The sequence below is a fragment of the Tachyglossus aculeatus genome, chromosome X1 (assembly GCF_015852505.1).
Source record: "Tachyglossus aculeatus isolate mTacAcu1 chromosome X1, mTacAcu1.pri, whole genome shotgun sequence".
Taxonomy (NCBI): Eukaryota; Metazoa; Chordata; class Mammalia; order Monotremata; family Tachyglossidae; genus Tachyglossus; species Tachyglossus aculeatus.
In genome coordinates, this window is record NC_052101.1 from 93,945,988 (window position 1) to 93,964,321 (window position 18,334).

General features: G+C 46.9%; 1 protein-coding gene across 1 annotated transcript in view; it reads left to right on the forward strand.

Annotated features, from left to right (window-relative positions):
• The window catches only part of EEFSEC (eukaryotic elongation factor, selenocysteine-tRNA specific), a 319,718-nt gene that overhangs the window by 103,923 nt on the left and 197,461 nt on the right, over positions 1-18,334 (forward strand). Inside the window, exons 3-4 of the mRNA XM_038740228.1 lie at positions 706-802; positions 5,279-5,443. Coding sequence (XP_038596156.1) covers positions 706-802; positions 5,279-5,443 — 262 coding nt within the window. The remainder of the gene's footprint in view (positions 1-705; positions 803-5,278; positions 5,444-18,334) is intronic.

The window sequence follows — 18,334 nt, forward strand, 5'->3', positions numbered from 1 at the left end:
GTAACACAACAGACAAGTGGCAGAGCCGGGATTAGAGCCCAGGTCCTCCGACTCCCAGGCCTGTGCTCTTTCCACTAGGCCATGTTGCTTCCCATCCCTATTGAATGATGAGGAGAATTTTGATGAAGTAGGTGCTAAAGGAAGTCGACTTCTGGGTTTAGAAGAGTTGAAAATTTCCCCTTCTAAAGACAATTTCCCCTTCTAATCTCCTGGATTACTTGGAATAACAATAAATATTAATAATTTTGGTATTTGTTAAGCACTTACTGTGGGCTAAGCACTCTCCTAAGCCCTGGGGTAGATACAGGGTAATCAGGTCAGACACCATCCCTGTTCCACATTGGGCTGACAGTCTTAATCTTCAATTTACAGTTGAGGTAACTGGGGCACAGAGAAGTTGCCATGTCCAAGGTCACACAGCAGACAGGTGGCAGAGCTGGGATTAGAACCCACGTCCTCTGACTTCAAGGCCCATGCTCTATCCACTAGCCCACATTAGCCCACACTAATTGTAGGTGAAAATAAGAAAGTCTGGACATGAAGAGCAAAGGCGATGATGGCAGACACAGTCCAGCCTGAAAACTGGATGAAACTTGAGTTCACCTGCAGGGGCAACTTTTTGTTTGGATTTTTTTTTTTTCTTGCAAGGGATATGCCCTTGAGGACTTGTAGTCTCATGCTGATGCTTTTGATTTTCTATTTCAGATTCCATGACTCACCTATCATTCCTGTCGCGGCAAAGCCTGGTGGGCCGGAGGCCCCAGAAACTGAGGCCGCACAGGGTATATCAGAGCTAATCGAGGTAAGTAAATTCAACGAAAGAGTTACTCCTATATGGTGATGCCTCTTCATTATCGATTCTTTCAGGATTTGCTCATCCCAACAAGCCCACGTCTTATCAGTCTGGGTGTCAGAAGCAAGTCGGGCAGATTCGTGTTCTAATTCCGGGCATTGAAAGAAATGTTTAAAATGTGTAGCTGACCTTTATTTATTTATTTTTTTCTTGCCCATTTACCAACATTCGTATTTATCAGAGAAAGAGAGTCAACCATCTCTCCCTACAAAAGCCAAACCCAGAAAATGCAAACCCCTGCCAGTTGGGTCTCAAGCGCAAAGCAGTAATGGTTCATCCAGCGTTTATGAGTTGCCCTTCAGTGCTCCCAGTTCTGCAATTGCAGACCACTGCAAGCAGCCCAGAAACAATAAACCAGCAACTCTGAGTGAATAAACCAAGGGCGTACAGTCCGGTGCTCATGAGCCAGCCCACAATAACAAACCAGGACAATGTCAGCGATGGGAGGATTTTGTTTGCAGTTGCAAGAGTCCAAGGGCCTTTTACGAATAGTGTTTACAAGTTGTTTAAACTAATCAGTGTCCATTTTTAGTTAAGGGGACAGATATTTCAATGGGCTTGAATTTCTTTTCATAGTTACTGAGTGGGTGCAGGATGTTAGTGTACTTAAAAGCAGCATCTCCTACACTTCCAGCTCTAACTGTCCCTTTAGATGCTTCTGACACCTGGCAACGAGGGCCCAATCTTTTTGGGTGGGAACAATAATAATAATTATTATTATTATTATTATGGTATTCTTTATGCACTTACTCTGTGCCAAGCACTGTACTAAGGGCTGGAATGGATGCAAAAATATTTGGTTGGGCAGTCCCTGCCCCATGTGGGGCTCACAGTCTCAATCCCCATTTTACAGATGAGGTTACTGAGGCTCAGAGAAATGAAATGACTTGCCCAAGGTCACACAGCAGACATGCAGGGGTGGGATTAGGGGTGCTCCATGCTGCTTCTCTAGCTCTTTTAAAAAGCTGTAGTTCGCCTATGGTAGTTTGTCTGGGAGGGGAAAATGACCATGTTTTTTGGAGCTCCAAGGGGGACAGGCAAAGGAGAGGGGAGAAAGTCAGACAGATGGGGTAGAGGAGGAAAAACAAAGTGGGATTGTGGTAGGGTTTCTGTCCAGCACTAGGGCTCTTAAGGGACCATTGCCATTTATTTCAGCATGTCCTAGTGGATAGAGCACAGGCCTGGGAGTCAGAAGGTCATGGGTTCTAATCCCGGCTCCAGTACTTGTCTGCCATGTGACCTTGGGCAAGTCACTTCACCTCTGTGCCTCAGTTTCCTCATCTATGAAATGGGGGTTATGGCTCTGAGCCCCATGTGGGACATGGACTATGTCCAACTCGATTTTCTTGTATCCATTCCAGGACTTAGTACAGTGCCTGGCATGTAGTAAGTGCTTAATAAATTCCACAATAATAATAATAATAATAATAATAATAATAATAATAATAATAATAATAATGGTATTTGGTAAGAGCTTACTATGTGCCGAGCACTGTTCTAAGCACTGGGGTAGATACAGGGTAATCAGGTTGTCCCATGTGGGGCTCACAGTATTAATCCCCATTTTACAGATGAGGTAACTGAGGCACAAAGAAGTTAAGTGGCCTGCCCAAGGTCATACAGCAGACAAGTGGCGGATCCAGGATTAGAACCCAAGTCCTCTGACTCCCGAGCCCTTGCTCTTTCTACTAAGCCACGTTTCTTCTCTCTAATACTTATTATTATTATTACTCTTATTTATTTCTGCTGACCTGCCCTCAGCTGGATCAGTGGACCAGAACAGAGCTCTACCTGCAGGTTGTCTTTGGCTCTTCTGATCCATCCCTTGGATATTGAGGCAGGTTACCCACCTCAGATTCTGTCCTGAGGAGCCGGGACCTCTACTGGCTGTGGCTGGGCTAGGTTCATTGTGGCTGTGGGCTACTGGTACCCATTTATTGCTTAAGGTGCCCACTACAGGGGCAGCAGAATGGGGTGAAAGAGCATGGGGTTAGAAGTCAGAGGGCCTGGGTTCTAGCCCCAACACTGGCCTGCTGTGGGACTTTGGACAAGTCACTTAACCTCCCTCTTCCACAGTTTCCTCATCAATATAACGGGGGTAGTCGTATCTGCCGTTCCCTAACTCACAGGGGGGTTGCGATGACAAAAACAGGATGAGTAATGTGAAGGAGCTCTGGGAGTAAAAGTGCTCTCTAAAATCAAGGGAGTTTATTCAATTGTATTAATTGAGTGCTTACTGTGTGCAAAGCACTGTACAAGGCACTTAGGAGAGTATACTGTAACAATAAACAGACACATTCCCTGCCCACAATGAGCTGACATTCATTCATTCATTCAGTTGTATTTATTGAGCACTTACTGTGTGCAGAGCACTGTACTAAGCGCTTGAGAAGTACAAGTCGGCAACATATAGAGACGGTCCCTACCCAACAATGGGCTCACAGTCTAGCAGGGGGAGACAGACAACAAAACATGTAGACAGATGTCAAAACCATCAGAATAAATAGAATTATAGCTATATGCACATCATTAATAAAATAGAGTAGTAAATATGTACAAGTAAAATAAATAGAGCAGTAAATCTGTACAAATATATACAAGTGATGTAGGGCTGGGGGGGCGATGGAGAGGGGAGGAGGAAAGGAAAAAGGAGGCTCAGTCTAGGAAGGCCTCCTGGAGGAGGTGAGCTCTCCGTAGGGCTTTGAAGGGAGGAAGAGAGCTAGTTTGGGGGATGTATGGAAGGAGGGCATTCCAGGTCAGGGGAAGGACATGGGTCGATGGCGGGATAGGCGAGAACGAGGCACAGTGAGGAGGTTAGCGGCAGAGGAGCGGAGGGTGCGGGCTGGGCTGTAGAAGGAGAGAAGGGAGGTGAGGTAGGAGGGGGCGAGGTGATGGAGAGCCTTGAAGCCGAGGGTGAGGAGTTTTTGCCTGATGTGTAGGTTGATTGGTAGCCACTGAAGATTTTTGAGGAGGGGAGTGACATGCCCAGAGCGTTTCTGTACAAAGATAATCCTGGTAGCAGAGTGAAGTATAGACTGAAGCGGGGAGAGACAGGAGGATGGGAGATCAGAGAGGAGGCTGATGCAGTAATCCAGTCGGGATAGGATAAGAGATTGAACCTGCAAGGTAGCGGTTTGAATGGAGAGGAAAGGGCGGATCTTGGTGATGTTGTGGAGGTGAGACCAGCAGGTTTTTGTGACGGATTGGATGTGTGGGGTGAATGAGAGAGCGGAGTCAAGGATGACACCAAAGTTGTGGGCTTGTGAGACGGTAAGGATGGTAGTGCCTTCTACAGTGATGGGAAAGTCAGCGAGAGGACAGGGTTTGGGAGGGAAGATAAGGAGCTCTGTCTTGGACATGTTACAGTCTAGAGGAGTCTCCTTATCATTAGCAGCAACAGGATCGAGAACCAAGGTTACATTCACTCTTGGCTCTTATCATATGTGTACCTGGGACCCCAGAAGCAAAAGTCTTCGACTCTGGCCACACTGCTTCAGTTCCTAATGATTTAATGTTTGTTAATCTCGCTGACTTAACAAAACAAACGTTTTTATGTGTAAGGCCTTTGTTTCCTTTTATTAGCCCTAGAGAGGGCTGGTCTGGGAGCATGAGACAGTTGTTTTTGAAAAGAAAAGATCCACAAAAATGCAGCTTTGAAAGTTACTGGTATATCCTCCAACCAGAGTCTCTAGAAATCTTGGCCCAAAGCCTGTTCTGAATTCTCTAGTCTTTTTCCAAAAGAGATAATATTGTAAGATGAGGACTTTGGGGCATTCACAGTAAAACACTGCAGTGGCAACCTGTTCTCTCTTGGATTTGGAAAGTAGCAAAGGCAAAAATCAGCAACAGAATAAACCACCTCTTATTGCCGTCACGAGAAACAAGCAGTGCCGTCGAAACCCAGAAAAGATGGGTTGCCCGGGCTGGTAGTCTAATGGGAAGACAAGACAAATGATCAGAGTACGATTTGGAATGCAAATAGTAGTTTTAGCAGGTGCAAATATAATAGGATTTTTTTGTGATTCCAGATTCTGGACATTTGGGAGGTGGTGTGTGGAGAAGGGAATGCCTCCTGAACTGGCATGGGAACAGGGGACCTGCTCCATTTTTTTTTTTTTTAACCATGCTGACCCTAAACTCCGCCACACTAAACCTATCAGACAAGATGAAAAGCCAGTTTTCTGAGCCCCTTTTTACTCTTTCCAACATAAACTGTTTCGGAAAAAGAAAATAGTTTGATGGCTGTTTTAATAGTTTTTCCATGTAGCCCCAAAGCTTCTCAAGGCTATTGCTTGAACCCGGGCCTCTTGGCTTTTAGCTTGGGTCTCTCTGGGGTGACCGGGGAATGCCTCGAGTCAGGAAGTTTCCTCCCTGTCCAACGTGATGTTCTGCCCCAGTGTGATGCTGCTTTTGTCTGTGTTCCAGCTCCTGAGAGCTCACATTTCTCTCCCTACCCGAAGTCCCTCGGGACCCTTCCTCATGGCTGTGGACCACTGTTTCTCCATCAAAGGTCAAGGCACAGTGATGACGGGAACCATTCTCTCTGGCTCCATCAACCTCGGTGACAGTGTGGAAATTCCTGCCCTGAAGGTGAGGTGGTTTTTTGGGGGATGGGGGGGAGGGGTTGGAGTGTGTGTGTTTCTTTTTTCCCTTCTGTCTACCACAAGAGAAGAAAGCAAGGCAGAGGGCAAATTCCCATCTGCTTCAGTTTGTCCATTTATTTCCTGTTTGAAAGCAACCAGTCCACCAGTAACTGGAAGCCAGAATGCACCATTCAGTCATATTTATTAGCACTTACTGTGTGCAGGGCACTGTACTAAGCGCTTAAGCACCAGAGCAGAGAGCACATGGGGAGATAGCAACACAACAGCACAAGTGATAGCTTTATACCGCCCTCTCAGACTCCCATTCGTGTATTCCCCATTTTTCTGAATTCCAGTACTCTGGAGAACCCTACCTCTGACCCCTGAAATCCAAGGTAGGGTAGAGATCTAGGTGTCAAGGAAGGCAGTTGGATGCTTAGGGCTGACGCTCTTCAAGACGTACAACTGCTCACTGAACGTTTTGAATTGAGTCACTAAATCCTCCGGGTTGACACTGTCTGAAAGCGTCAAAATAGTACAGCTTTTGCTCCAAAGGGATCCACCAGTGGTGTGCAGCATGAAGCCACCCCGAAAATCCTGCTATTTGAGCGGCAGACTTTAGCAGAATTCTGCTGTTGACGATGATGGCTTCTGAAGACTCGGCGGCCTGGACAGGGCCTTGTGCGGAAACTTGGAAAGGCAGGAGAGTCGGTCTGAAGACAGAGGTGGATATCGACCCCGCCGTTGTCCTCACAACATTGTTATCCGTCTGAGGGGCGTGGAGGCCATACTGATGACAGATAAAAACAACTCAGTTGGCTCCACCCGTGCCATCCGAGATGGGTAGTGAACAGAAGGTTGCACTCTGAACATCAAGGTCCTGCAACATTACAGGATCATAGGCCCCGGGGCAATGGCCATCAGAGCGCAGCTGCGATGGTGTGGTTGTCTAATGCAACTGGTTGATAGAAAGATTTCCAAGATGAGCCTTTTTGGAGAGCTGAGCACTGGAATATGCTCCAGAAGGGATTAGAGGTAAAGGTACAAGGTTGTACTGGAATCACCCCCCACTCCATGCACACCCTCCTCCCACTGCCCCCAACCTGCTTTGAGGGCAAATGCAGTATTGCAGTGAAGTAGATGTGCATTATGCAGTTTCAAATGCTGCAGAACAACATATGTAGGATACGCTGTCAGGGGTCAGCTCTGTCACCTCACGCCTCACCATCCACATGCAGAACACACCTGAAGTGATGGGGGACTGAGGCTCATCAGTCATTGTTGACGTGCGACTCCATCGAGTTCCATATAATCTATCCTCCTGCGTCCAGGTAGTTTTAAACTTAGAGGGAAATTGTGGAGCCTACCATTGCATTGGGTTGCATCGGTAGCTCCTTGGCATTTAGCATTGGATCTAATCTCCCAGTCCCCTCTGCCCCCTTTCAGTTTTTATACTAATAACTCCCATTTTCCAGTGTCATTGAAGTGTGTGTGTGTGTGTGTATACACGCACACGTGTGTTTGTGTGAAACTCTGAGTGAGTGTTGGAGCTGGGCATACTCATTCTTCATTTCATTCTTTGGAGCTCATACCTCAGTCATCTTGTTCCTTCTTTCTTGCCCAATGCGCCGTGCACTTTTTCAAAATCAGGGTAAGGATCCAGGAAGGGGATGGTAGGGCTGAGTCACTTTACTTCTCTGTGCCTCAGTTGCCTCATCCGTAAAATGGGGATTGAGACTGTGAGCCCCACGATTTGTTTGTATCTACCCCAGCACTTAGTACAGTGCCTGACACATATTAAGCGCTTAACAAATACCATAATCATTTTTATTATTATCAAGTCAGAGGAGGCCTGCCTGCTCAGGAGGACAAACCAAAGAGGAAACTGGCCCAGATTATTACTTTGTTAAAGTACCTCCTGATACATTACCCTGCCTCTTTCTGAGCATAAGCTGGCCCACCAGTATTTTCATAAAATGTTAGCATCCAACTGCTCCTCTTCATCTTCCATCTCTCTCCCTTCATTTACTCATCTCCCCAAGTCCCACCACCCTTGCTGGCTCCATTCTATTCTGCTGCCCTGGAAAGATCTAGCATGTTGTCATTACCCCAGAAGGCCTACAGATGCACTCTTATGTCACACAGAAAAACACACATGGTTTCCCTCCCTTTTCTCTCTTTTTCCCCTGCTCTCTTTTCACTCTATCTCACTACCAGTTCCTTTCCCACCTCCTCCATCTGGCCTGGAATTTTCTCCCCCTTCCTATATGACAGACTGCCACTCTTCCCACCTTCAAAGTCTTACGTCTATCTCCTCCAAGAGACCTTCCCCGAGTAAACCCTCATTCACCTACATTCTCTTGGATCTGTATCCTGTAAGCGCTTGGTATTCACCCTACCCACAGCACTCTTAGGAACATATCTGTCTCCCCTTCTATCCTGTAAGCTCCTTGTGGGGAGGGATTGTGTTTACCAACTCTGTGGTAACTGTGCTGTCCCAAGTGCTTAGTGCAGTGCTCTGCACATGATAAGGGCTCAAAAAATACTATTGATTGATTAACACCCTCTCTTACTCTCCAAGCCAGAGAGCTGTGACTGACTGCTAAGATTAGCCCTGGCTTTGGAGAACTTTGGTCTTGGAAATAGTTGTAGAAATGGTGCAGTAGTTTGTTAAAGCTCACCCATGTACAGGGGGAGTGGGAAAGAGTAGATAAGGAGGTGAGCAAAACTGGATGGCAGGTAGGGTGAAGTGGGGAGGTAGGTGGTTGGAGTTGTCAGGTGAGCAAATGCTCCTTTTTATATGCACATGGTGAACCCCCACATTTTACATTACTGGTGTACCCCAGGATATAGCCACCCGACGATCCATTCAATCCCACGATACAAGCTGGCAGTTTTTTGAAACCTTTCCCTGGTTTACCCCTACTCCGGGATACAGCCTATGTTGCTTGCCACCTTAGACAGCCCCGAAGCTCAACCGCCCAGGTGACTCAGCAGTGAACTCCAGGTAAATCAATCCTAAATCCCTCCCTGCTTCCTTGTCCCCTGGGCTGAGATTAAGCAGTCAACAAAAAAATTGATCTAAGGAGGAAACTCTGCCTATGGTTTGTGACAGATTTGCAAGGCATGGAAGAGAGCCCTGAGCAGATAACCAAAGAAGTTGTTCAGCTGAAGAGGCACTTAATCTAGAAATGGACGTGGCAGGTGTCAATGAGTTAATTATATTCGTTCAGAGAATCGCTGTCCCACAAAGATCCCATTGGCCTTTGACAATCCAAGACATCATTGCAGGATATCTTAAAAGATGAAGAAGTTATATACTCTCTACCACCCCCTCAGATTTTGGGGTTATGGATTCTTGCATCAGTTTTTAAGAAAGCAGATGAACTTATAAAACTGACTGAAGAGGAAGACCCAACTATGCACTTGTATATTTTCAACCACCCACAACACTTTGGTACATATCAACTTACCCTACTCTTTAAACACTAACTCATATACAGATCCTCTTCTCCCTCTTCCTCCTCTGTAAGTGATTTCACGGTCTGAATCCAAACTCTTTGAGGACAGGGATTGTGCGTACTAACAATAGTACTCTCCTTAGTGCTTATTTCAGTGGTTGGCATGTAGCAACCCACAGCACTTTGTACATCTCTGTACTTCTCTGGAAGAAGCAGCATAGCTTAGTGGAAAGAGCCCGGGCTTGGGAGTCAGAGGGCATGGGTTCTAATCCCGCTTCTGCCTTTTGTCAGCTGTGTGACTTTGGGCAAGTCACTTAACTTCTCTGGGCCTCAGTTCCCTCACCTGTAAAATGGGGATAAAGTCTGAGCCCTATGTGGGACACCCTGATTACCTTGAATCTACCCCAGTACTTAGAACAGTGCTGTGCATATAGTAAGCGCTTAACAAATGCCATCATTATTATTAATGTATATATGCATATGTCTGTCTTCCCCGGAGACTGTAAGTTCGTTGTGGGCAGGGAATGTATCTTGTTATATTGTTGTGTTGTACTTCCCAAGTGCTTGGTACTGTACCCGGCACACAGTAAGTGCTCAGTAAATAGGATCGATCGATTGATTGATTGACCCAGATGGAGAGAGAAGTTCAGAGGTGCGTAGAGGTGCACAGAGGTGTTCCGAAGGAGTCAGCCTGTTACATTGGCACTCTTGGCAGAAAAGAAAATGGCTGTCGTTCATCCTAAATTGGGCACATTCTTGACTAGAGTTGAAAAACTGCTACCACAACCAGCAGGAGAAGTTTCTACTTCGGCAACCTCCTGCAAGGACTCATAATCGTATTACAACTCCTTATGTAGTTAGTGCTGTGATTTTATGCCTTGGATAACTTTCACATAAATGAAACAGTAATTTTAGTGATGTTTAACATTACAGTATGTAGCACGAAAAGGAATTTCGTATTATTTTTCCAGTGGTTCTGGAATGGATTCTAGTTCACAAGTAAGTCTGTGGGGAAAATGCACTCTGTGATTCAGCCATTCATGATATAATCACATTGTCCAGCTGCTGTGTGTTAGGATATGCCCGTATTGGAGGGTACATTTTCTTGCTAATTACCCCCAAAGTCCTACAAATTTATTTTAAAAGTGCATTTTCTGCTATTTATACTTGTTTCTGGTGACTTACATGGGATGTTTCTGGCAGGGCCATTGACTGACTCTTTGTGGGATTCCATGACTCTCTGCGTTTTGCCCTGCACCATCCAGCTGTCTAGACAGTGTGTTTTTCAAAAATGTTCCCTCTTTCAAGACTTTAATGGAATCAGCCTGAAAAAAAAAAGCAAATCATCCTCCTTTTCCCCACCCTGAGGATAAGCAGTATCCTAGGCAAGCTATCATTTTTTTCCCAGTTTACAGCCTGAAGGTGTCTCTGTTGTAAAAACTTACTTAGGGGACCCTCTGTAGGACATACAGATCACCAAGGTCCGGAGCTCTCCACTGATAATAATAATAATTATGATATTAAGCGCGTGCTGTGTGCCAGGCACTATTCTAAGCGCTGGAGTAGATAGAAGCTAATCAGGTTGGACACAGTCCCTGTCCCAGATTGGGCTCACCGTCTTAATCCCCATTGTACAAATGTGGGAATTGACACTTCTGGGCTCACAACTCCAATGCTTAGAACAATGCTTTGCACATAGTAAGCCCTTAATAAATGCCATCATTAATTCCAGCAGGAGATTTTCCCCGAACAATCTTTAATCTCTTGGCATGAAAATGGGGTGTGAAGGCCACCTCTGTGAATAAGGGGGGCGGGGGTGCTGTAGCCGCCTCATTCTTGGAATACTAAAGTGTGCTTAGAAAAGAAAAGAGGAGAAACTCCACAGGTCGCCTATCTAGAAAATGTATGCAAGTTCAGAGAGAGATGACCAGCTCCTATAAATCATTACACTGTCATTTACTGTAAGTGCTTAGTACAATGCTTTGCACACAGTAAGTGTTCAATAAATATGATTGATTTACTGTAAGCTCACCATGGGCAGGAAACATGTCTACTAACTCTGTTGTTTTGTACTCTCCTAAATGCTTAGTGCACATAATAAGCCCTCAATAAATGTCATGGATTGATTGACTGTGTTTTTAGAATTGTTGGTGTCCCCGTTATGTAAAAAATGAGGCACTTTTAGGGCCTGAAGGATAAACAGGAAGGCAGAAGAAGAGTTGGGACTAGCCAATAGGCGTACAGGAGGGGAACAGTGAAGCAGAGATGCCTAGTGGCTAGAGCCCAGGCCTGGGAGTCAGAAGGACACGGGTTCTAATTCCAGCTCCACCACTTATCCGTCGGGTGACCCTGGGCAAATCATTTCACTTCTCTGTGCCTCAGTTCCCTCATCTGTAAGATGGGGATTAAGACCGTGAGCCCCATGTGGGACCTGGACTGTGTTCAACCTGGCTAGTTAGTATCGAGACCAGCTCTTAGAACTGTGCTCGATACAATAGTAAGCACTTAACAAGTACGATTATTATTATTGTTATTAGTGAGTCGGCGGGAGTGGTGGCGGTAGCTAGAGCAGCTTCTCGTCTTGATGGCCCCAACTGCCGTTTCTCTGCTTCTGCCCGGGCTTCCCCGAGGTTCTCCCTGGAGCTTGGCCTTGGCAGGAGTAGCCCCTGCCGTGGTTCAAAGGCGCCCCCACCCCCAATAGAGTGCTTGTACTGTGATGGAAAAAAGATTTGCTCTGGCTCATATTCTCGCTGAAGGACACATACGTGAATCCTTTTTCCATGGTGCGTGATTATGGAACTGAGTGAACTTCTCCTTTTCTTTTGGGGACTTTAGCTTCCAGCTCTCTAGGGTGCGATAGGCCGTGGGCCCCAAGCGAGATCACGACCTTTCGAGCCACAAGGTAACAGCAGAAGCACCTTCCCCAGCATGCCACGGATCACCACGACTCCTGGCGTCGGTTTTCCACCTCTTCCCTTTGGGAATAGAGATTGACGGCTCATGCCTGCTGGGCATCTGGGGACAGTGCAGCTTTTCACTGTCCCCAAATACCCGGAAAGCTGCTGTTTTTTAAAGTGGAGAGCCCCCCTCTCCCCCCACCCCCAAACAAAGGGACATCCATGCCTGATTTGTTAATGGGCTTCGATGTGTTTGACCGCTTGAACCCACGCAAAAGAGGGACACAGCCATTCAAAATAAACAGTGGCATTCCTCACTTCTTCTTGTTCTGATTGAGGCGGAGGGAGCCTTCAGCACATGGATTCTTTTCTCCTGGTGCCCACATAAATTGCCACCTGGGATTGATTATCTGAGAACTGAAATGCTGGGGGTAGGAAGAAGGGAGGGAAGCAAAAATACCTGTATCTACCTAGGAGTAGTTTTTGCATTTAAAGCTCTCGAAACCTCGCCCATTCTCTCTCGAGGCCTCCCATCAGTTCACAAACCCCGGAACCTCAGGAGATGTAGAAGCAGGGTTTTTCTGGCACATGAACTGCCAAATGACGACTGTCTGTCAGGATTGCTTGAAACCCGATTTACTCTTTCCAAATGGCAATAAGTTGCCACTTTCATTGTGCGTGGCCATTTTCTGGGTGGGGAAGAATGAGATATCGGTGATGATCCCCCCCCCCCCCCTTCCAGGAGCCATTTCTCAACTCCTTTTTGTTACCCCCTGGTTATGTCATTCCAACAGCCACACTTAGCCATTTCAGTCATTCATTGAGTTGTATTTATTGAGCACTTACTGTGTGCAAGGCACTGTACTAATCAATCAATCATATTTATTGAGCGCTTACTGTGTGCAGAGCACTGTACTAAGTGCTTGGGAAGTACAAGTTGGCAACATATAGAGACAGTCCCTACTCAACAGTGGGCTCACAGTCTAGAAGGGGGAGACAGAGAACAAAACCAAACATATTAACAAAATAAAATAAATAGAATAGATATGTACAAGTAAAATAAATAGAGTAATAAATATGTACAAACATATATACATATATACAGGTGCTGTGGGGAAGGGAAGGAGGTAAGACGGGGATGGAGAGGGGGACGAGGGGGAGAGGAAGGAGGGGGCTCAGTCTGGGAAGGCCTCCGGGAGGAGGTGAGCTCTCAGTAGGGCCTTGAAGGGAGGAAGAGAGCTAGCTTGGCGGATGTTGGGAGGGAGGGCATTCCAGGCCAGGGGTATGATGTGGGCCGGGGGTCGACGGCGGGACAGGTGAGAACGAGGCACGGTGAGGAAACTAGCGGCAGGGGAACGGAGGGTGTGGGCTGGGCTGTAGAAGGAGAGAAGGGAGGTGAGGTAGGAGGGGGTGAGGTGATAGAGAGCCTTGAAGCCGAGGGTGAGGAGTTTCTGCCTGATGCGCAGATTGATTGGTAGCCACTGGAGATTTTTGAGGAGGGGAGTAACATGCCCAGAGAGTTTCTGGACAAAGACAATCCGGGCAGCGGCGTGAAGTATGGATTGAAGTGGGGAGAGACACGAGGATGGGAGATCAGAGAGGAGGCTGATGCAGTAGTGCAGACGGGATAGGATGAGAGCTTGAACGAGCAGGGTAGCAGTTTGGATGGAGAGGAAAGGGCGGATCTTGGCAATGTTGCGGAGCTGAGACCAGCAGGTTTTGGTGACGGCTTGGATGTGAGGGGTGAATGAGAGAGCGGAGTCGAGGATGACACCAAGGTTGCGGGCTTATGAGACGGGAAGGATGGTAGTGCCGTCAACAGTGATGGGAAAGTCAGGGAGAGGGCAGGGTTTGGGAGGGAAGACAGGGAGTTCAGTCTTGGACATGTTGAGTTTTAGGTGGCGGGCAGGCATCCAGATGGAGATGTCCTGAAGGCAGGAGGAGATGCGAGCCTGGAGGGAGGGGGAGAGAGCAGGGGCAGAGATGTAGATTTGAGTGTCATCAGTGTAGAGCTGATAGTTGAAGCCGTGGGAGTGAATGAGGCCACCAAGGGAGTGAGTGTAGATCGAGAACAGAAGGGGACCAAGAACTGAACCTTGGGGAACCCCCACAGTAAGGGGATGGGAGGGGGAGAAGGAGCCAGCAAAAGAGACTGAGAATGAACGACGGAGAGGTAAGAGGAGAACCAGGAGAGGACGGAGTCTGTGAAGCCAAGGTTGGATAGTGTGTTGAGGAGAAGGGGGTGGTCCACAGTGTCAGAGGCAGCTGAGAGGTCAAGGAGGATTAGGATAGAGTATGAGCCGTTGGATTTGGCAAGCAGGAGGTCATTGGTGACCTTTGAGAGGGCAGTTTTCGTGGAATGTAGGGGGCGGAAGCCAGACTGGAGGGGGTCGAGGAGAGAGTTGGTGTTGAGGAATTTGAGGCAGTGCGTGTAGACAACTCATTCAAGGAGTTTGGAAAGGAATGGTAGGAGGGAGATAGGGCGATAACTTGAAGGTGAGATGGGGTCAAGAGAGGGTTTTTTTAGGATGGGAGAGACATGGGCATGTTTGAAGGCAGAGGGGAAGGAACCAGTGGAGAGTGAGCAGTTGAAGATGGAAGTTGAGGGGAGAAGGGACGGAGTGAGAGATTTCATGCAATGAGAGGGAATGGGGTCAGAAGCACAGGTGGCCGGCATAGCACTTGAGAGGAGGGAGGAGAGCTCCTCTGAGGATACTGCTGGGAAGGATGGGAGAGTAGCAGAGAGTGTTGAGAGCTGGGGGCTTGGAGAAGGGGGGCAAGTGACTTTGGGGAGGTCGGACCTGATGGATTTAATTTTATTAATGAAGTAGGAGCCCAGATCGTTGGGGGTGAGGGAAGGAGGAGGGGGAGGAACCGGGGGCCTGAGAAGGGAGTTGAATGTATGGAAGAGCTGACGGGGATGATGGGCATGGGTGTCAATAAGGGAGGAGAAATAGTTTTGTCTGGCAGAAGAGAGGGCTGAGTTAAGGCAGGAAAGGATAAACTTGAAGTGAACGAGGTTGGCATGGTGTTTAGACTTTCGCCAGCAGCGTTCGGCAGCTCGAGCATAAGATCGAAGGAGGCGGACAGTGGCAGTGATCCAGGGCTGTGGGTTAGTGGTAAGAGAGCGGCGAAGGGAAAGGGGAGCGAGTAAGTCTAGCTCAGTAGAAAGGGTAGAGTTGAGAGCAGTAATCTGATCATCAAGACTGGGTAGAGAGGAGAGGGAGGCGAGGTGGGGTGTGAGGCACTCAGAAAGATGGATGGGTTCAAGAGAGCGGAGATCTCTGTGAGGGAGTAATATGGATTTACAGGGGAAAGGAGTGCGAGTGAGGAGGCAGGTGAGAAGATTATGATCAGAGAGAGGGATTTCAGAGTTGGTGAGGATGGACACAGTGCAGCGGTAGGAGATGATGAGGTTGAGGGTATGACCAAGTTGGTGAGTGGGTGAGGTGGGGTGGAGCAAGAGGTTGGCAGCGTCAAGGAGAGATAGAAGGCGGGTGGCAGAGGAGTCATCAGGGATATCCATGTGGATGTTGAAGTCTCCGAGGATCAGAGTGGGCATGGAAAAGGAGAGAAGGAAGGTCTTGGGAAGAAGCAGCGTGGCTCCATGGAAAGAGCCCAGGCTTTGGAGTCAGAGGTCATGGGTTTGAATCCCACTCCGCCACAAGTCTGCTGTGTGACCTTGGGCAAGGCACTTCACTTCTCTGAGCCTCAGTTCCCTCATCTGTAAAAATGGGGATTAAGACTGTGAGCCCCACGTGGGACAACTTGATCACATTGTATCCCCCCCAGCGCTTAGAACAGTGCTTTGCACATAGTAAGTGCTTAACAAATGCCATAATTATTAATTATTATTATTGGGAGAGACCTAGACCTACTAAGCGCTTGGGAGAGTACAATACAACAAAGAAGATATTTGTTAAGCACTTACTCTTAAGTGCTGGGGTCGATACAAGAGAATCAGATTGGATACTGGGCTCTGTTGCACAGGGCTCTTGGTTTAAGAAAGGCTCAGTTACCCTTCGAGCTTCCCCTGACCGTAGGACTGTCTCCACCACCTCTCAAGCTTGGCAGATGAAAGGTCAAAATAAAGCTGATTCCTTCCTTGGCTTGACCTCCTTATACCCTGGACTGCCCATTTTTTCCAATAATGCAGGAGTTGAGGTCTTGCATAACCCCACGTTAAAGAAAACCTGCACCATAGCAGTCTCTTGTCCCGGCACGAGATCCCGTGTGCACAGACTGTTTCTTCTGACACAAAGATTTACATCTTCTGTTTATTCGTTTTTTTTTCCTACTGACGCCATTGCTGCTTGTATCTCTGATTTGCCTCCCGCTCCCACTGTCTGTATCCAGTCTGTCTCTGCTGTCTCTCTCCGTTAGATTGTAAGCTCCTCAAGGGCAGGAATTTGGTCATTATCTTCTAATGTACTCTTCCAAGTGCCTATGCTCTGCACATGGATGCTCAGTTAATTCTAATGAATGAGATTCATATTGTCACACCTCCACAGCTAGACTATGAAAAGTCATTAAAGGCAGGGAATCACATCATGTATTTATCTGATGTGTTTCCTCAGATGTTCAGTAGAGTGGTGTGCACGCGATAGGAGTCATTGATGATGACGGTCAATGGCTCAGTGATGATCAATTGGAGGAGTAGTATTCCCTGAGTGGCAAATGCTCAACCTTGGGAGTCAGAGGACCTGTGTTCTAATAATAATGGTGGTATTTGTTAAGCGCTTACTGTGTGCGAAGCACTGTTCTAAGCGCTGGGGGTATACAAGATGATCAGGTTGTCCCTTGTGGGGCTCGCAGTCTTAATCCTCATTTTACAGATGAGGTAACTGAGGCACAGAGAAGTTAAGTGACTTTCCCAGTCACACAGCTGATAAGTGGCAGAGTCGGAATTAGAACCCGTGACCTCTGACTCCCAAGCCCGTGCTCTTTCCACTGAGTCACACTGCTTCTCTGTTGTTCTAATGCCCAGATCCCCCGCTTGGCCACTTATTTGTGGTGTGACCTTGGGCAAGCCACTTAACTTCTCTGTGCCTCAGTTCCCTCATCCGTGGGATGGGGATTAAGACTGTGAGCCCTATTTGAGAGAATGACAACCTGATTGCCTTGTGTCTACCCCAGTGCTTAGAGCAGTGCTTGGCACATATAAGCACTTAAATACCATCGTTATTATTATGTGATTAACAAATACCCTAATTATTATAATCTACCCCAGCACTTAGTGAAGTGAATGACACATAGCAAGTTCTTAATAAATACCATAATGATGGTGATGATGATGATTGTATTTGAGTACTTACTGCGTGCAGAGCACTGCTAAGCACTCGAGAGAGTTCAACAGAGTCGGTAGACACGTTCCCTGCCAACAATGAGCTTACAGTCTAGGCTGAGGATACTCTAATGCATCTCCCTACTTGTAACTTACTTCAGTGTCTCTTCCCCAGCTAGATTGTAAGCTCCTCAAGGTCAGGGATCATGTCTACTTACTCTGTCATACTCTCCCAAGCGTTTAGTACAGTGCTTTGCATAATAATAATAATAATAATAATAATAACAATAATAATAATAATAGTGATGGTATTTGTTAAGCGTTTACTATGTGCCAAGTGCTGATCTGGGCACTGGAGTGGATACAGGGTAGTCAGGTTGTCCCACTTGGGGCTCACCGTCTTAATTCCTTTTTTACGGATGAGGTAACTGAGGCACAGAGAGGTGGAGTGACTTGCCCAAAGTCACACAGCAGACAAGTGGCGGAGCTGGGATTAGAACCCACGACCTCTGACTCCCAAGCCCGTGTTCTTTCCACTAAGCCATGCTGCTTCTCTAGAATGGGTTCTCAAATAGTATCGATGGAAATTATAAATATCAAACATTTTATGACATCCCTTCAACTAAAAGGAAAGGATCGGGCGTTGAAAGGGAGAATCCTGTCCAATAGACTCCCTTTTCAAATTTTCTTTCCAAATAAAATGTTCAATAACTTTATATGTCAAATAATGCTTCTTTGACATTTACAGGTAGGAAACATTCATATCATGCATCCTTTTGCTAAACTCAAAGAAAACCTTTTTCCTCCCTGCCCCTGCGTGCTGACCACATCAGCTTCTGTGAACCAGAATGTGATACCACATCAGCTGACCTAAGCATAGACAGAAACAGATCACAACAAGAGTAGGGAAATGCAGATTTAAAGAGGGCACGACCTTAGGTAATTAAAGCCAAAATGAGGTTCGAAGTTGGAGAGCGGCAGATTACTTCCTATCAAGTGCAGTTCTTCTTTCAGCTCTGCCAAGAACTTCCGTTTGCCCTTTGGCAAGGGCTAGTTTCTCCATCTGCAAATAGGGGTGATACTTCACAAGGTGTTGCGTGGACATTTTACTCATTTATGGTTACAAAGGTTGGCAGCAAGATCTAAGTGCTTAGAATTCTAGCCATGAAGTTGGGGGACTTGACTGAATGAAAATCCTTGAGTTTGTTTAGTGCTTGTAGTTTTTCTACAGCACGTTCATCTCAGTTATCTCTTTT